General features: G+C 43.7%; 1 protein-coding gene across 1 annotated transcript; it reads left to right on the top strand.

The window, feature by feature from the left end:
• Positions 1–262: 262 nt before the first annotated feature.
• Positions 263–2,951, top strand: LOC107189814 (GRB2-associated-binding protein 2-like; the record flags this gene model as incomplete). The annotated part of the gene is given in 8 exon segments (XM_015578480.1): positions 263–794; positions 1,090–1,218; positions 1,292–1,478; positions 1,558–1,839; positions 1,904–2,568; positions 2,570–2,624; positions 2,708–2,844; positions 2,922–2,951. Coding segments are annotated over 8 exon segments (1,566 nt in total), but the record flags the coding sequence as incomplete, so codon positions are not given.
• Positions 2,952–2,956: the final 5 nt, after the last annotated feature.

A 2,956-nucleotide genomic window follows, 5' to 3' on the forward strand; every position in this document is an offset into this window, starting at 1 on the left:
TCTGATCGTGCATTTGATACAGATAATCTGTTATTTACTCGAGAAACACGCTCAACGCGGAACCCGAGAGCTCCTCAGGAATTTCTTTGTTCGCGTTGAATCAGAACTTTCAACTGGTACGCGCTGTTCGTTCGGATCACGAGACGACGATGCGTCATCCGACCTGCTCTTAATCGAATGAATTCAGACAGATTTTCATAACAAGAGCGACGACTCGGCTCTGAATAATGATTCAGAACACGATAGAGCTAATGGTGCGTGGATGGATGCTCGTCGACGGTGAACACGGCGCGAGCCCGAGAGAAGAAGTGTGTGTCATCCGCGACGCTTGACATGGCTTGGCACGCGTGGCCAAGATGGTGGTGGTAATGGTGGCACGATCACGATAGTCGGACGGGTCGGACCTTCTCTTTCATCGTCTCTCGCTTTGGTGTTCCTGGTGCTCCTCTTTAATTCTACGGCTGCTTCTCGGAGGGTGTTTGTCGTGATGATGCGCGTCAGTGGTAGGAGTAGGAACCCGTTGTCGTTGTGTTGTTAGTCCGTGTGCATCGTCGTGGCGAGTCGCTGGACGGTCGGTATACTGTGGGATCGCTGCTGCACCGTCCAAAAATAGATAAATGAACGAGCAGCGTGCCATCCTTGTTGTCGGTGGTTCCACGCACTCCGTAATAATGCACGATTATTAAAAGTCTCGTGGGCAGCGACGGATAGGAATGGAGGTGCTCAAAACCAGCCAGGAGATAGTGCACGAAGGGTGGCTCATTAAATCGCCACCCACGAAACTCTGGCGAGCGGTTAGTATCCCGGGGAACTCTGGCAGACACAGAATTTCACCCATTCGTAAACTTTCCATTGTTTACGTTTTCGAATGCTTGTCAAAGCCACTGTGTATACGATTCTTCGTTTATATAGATCCGTTGAATTCTAACCTCGAATTGTGTTTAGTAATCATTCGAGTGATAATATTTTCAGTGGTTCTTTCTCAAGTAGTGTTCTCTCTCCAACAGTTTCATGGTTGATACCCTCTATTGAAGAAGTAGCCTGTTGAAGAAAAATTTCAATTTTGTTACTGTATTTATTTACTTTCAGCGGTGGAGGAAAAGGTGGTTTGCCCTTCGACATAGCGGAGAATTACCAGGACAATACTTTTTAGAATACTATACAGATAGACGCTGTAGGAAACTCAAAGGTCGTATTGATCTTGATCAATGTGAACAGGTAACATTTTACTCTTGGGTATTTATTGTATTTTGAATGCTTATGTAAAACTATTGTGTATATTTCTCTATAGGTGGATGCAGGGCTGAGATTTGAGAACCGGAAACAAAAGTATCAATATATGTTCAATGTTAAGACACCAAAAAGGACATATTATTTAGTGGCAGAAAGTGAAGCTGATATGAATAAGTGGGTAGATGCAGTGTGTCAAGTATGTGGTTTAAAAGCATACACTCAAGATGAAGAACAACAATGTCAAAGTATATACAGTTACTAGATAAATTACTTAAGAGCTAATACATTTGAATTGCTGTCTAAAATTACCAGACTTTTAAACAGTGTTCCAGTTTGAAACACAAGAATCACCACCAATTTCACCTACTAGCACAATCTCTGGCCCTTACATTCCTATCAGTGAATGCATATCTGGTCGTCGGTTGAATGACACCAGCTCTCTTAATTCAACCCTTGGTCAAGGACCTGAACATTATGATGCTCCAAGACGATTGGCCCCTTCTCCTCCTAGATCTCCTACGACGACCGACGCGGAAAGTGTATTTACTGACGACGAATGGACCGCACCTGTGCCTAGCGTTAATTGGGAGACCTTTCCTTCCTCAGGTAGTTATTCAATAACACATTCTGTTATCTCCTCTCGGATTATAATTTTAATTTTTCATAATAGGTGAAGCCAAACAACCGCAAGGTTCAAGCGACGCTGAAATTGGATCTTGGAGCGTCCGGAAACGGTTCGGAAAGCTAAGAATTGTTGATTCCGCTGTACCTCCTGCTGCAGACAAGTTACCAGCACCACCTAGGCCACCAAAACCTCCGCACATGTTACCTGAAAATCCTGGTCATAATTATTTAAATTTAGACGGTGCTACTGAAAGCTCAAAACCCACAACACCGGCTACTCCTGCACCATCAACACCTGCGACCGCTATCGTTACCGACGAGTCTTACGATTTCCCAAGATCTCACCAACCTGGACAAGCACCCGACACAACCGTGATCGATCAGTCGTCTAAACATTTCTACTCTAATGCCGCACCGAGTAGTCTCGAAGAAACGCGTGTATTCCGTTACGACTTTCAGGAAGAGGAACCATCGAGTCCTCGCTCTGAAAGTTCAGCGACTGCTACCTATTCGAATCTACCGAGTCCACTTATTCGAGATAATTCGAACTCTGTATCAACAACTATGGCACCGCCGCCACCAGTGGTTTATCGGGAATTAAAACCCGGTAGAAAAACTAGTGATTCTACATCAATTATTAGTAATGAACCTTCTCCAGGGCCAACAGTGCCAGTTCTAGAGATGAGTTCTGCGGAACACTCTCCTGCTGAAACCACCGAGTATTAATAGAAAGCTCAAACCACCTTTAAACAAATCCCCAGTTGAAGGTATGCATATTTGCATTTTCGTTTTAGTAGAACATGCAATTCAGCATAAAAACATTTGAACTGCAATTTTAACAATGTTTTAGGACCTTTGCAATTGGCTTCTCCACCTGGAAGAGGAAGAATCAGAGCAGCCCCTAGTCCAACACCCCAGACTCATATATACTCAAACCGACATCAGTCAACATCGGACGAAGATAACGCTTTCGATGATAAAGAGGAGGTCCGTAGAATGTGTCGATAAATTATCCATACGTGATTATACAGTTTTATCAGTGTAATTTTATTCTGACCTTTCAGATATATTACTACCAGGATCAAAATACGTTCATTCC

The sequence above is a fragment of the Dufourea novaeangliae genome, unplaced genomic scaffold, assembly GCF_001272555.1.
Source record: "Dufourea novaeangliae isolate 0120121106 unplaced genomic scaffold, ASM127255v1 scaffold173, whole genome shotgun sequence".
Lineage (NCBI taxonomy): Eukaryota > Metazoa > Arthropoda > Insecta > Hymenoptera > Halictidae > Dufourea > Dufourea novaeangliae.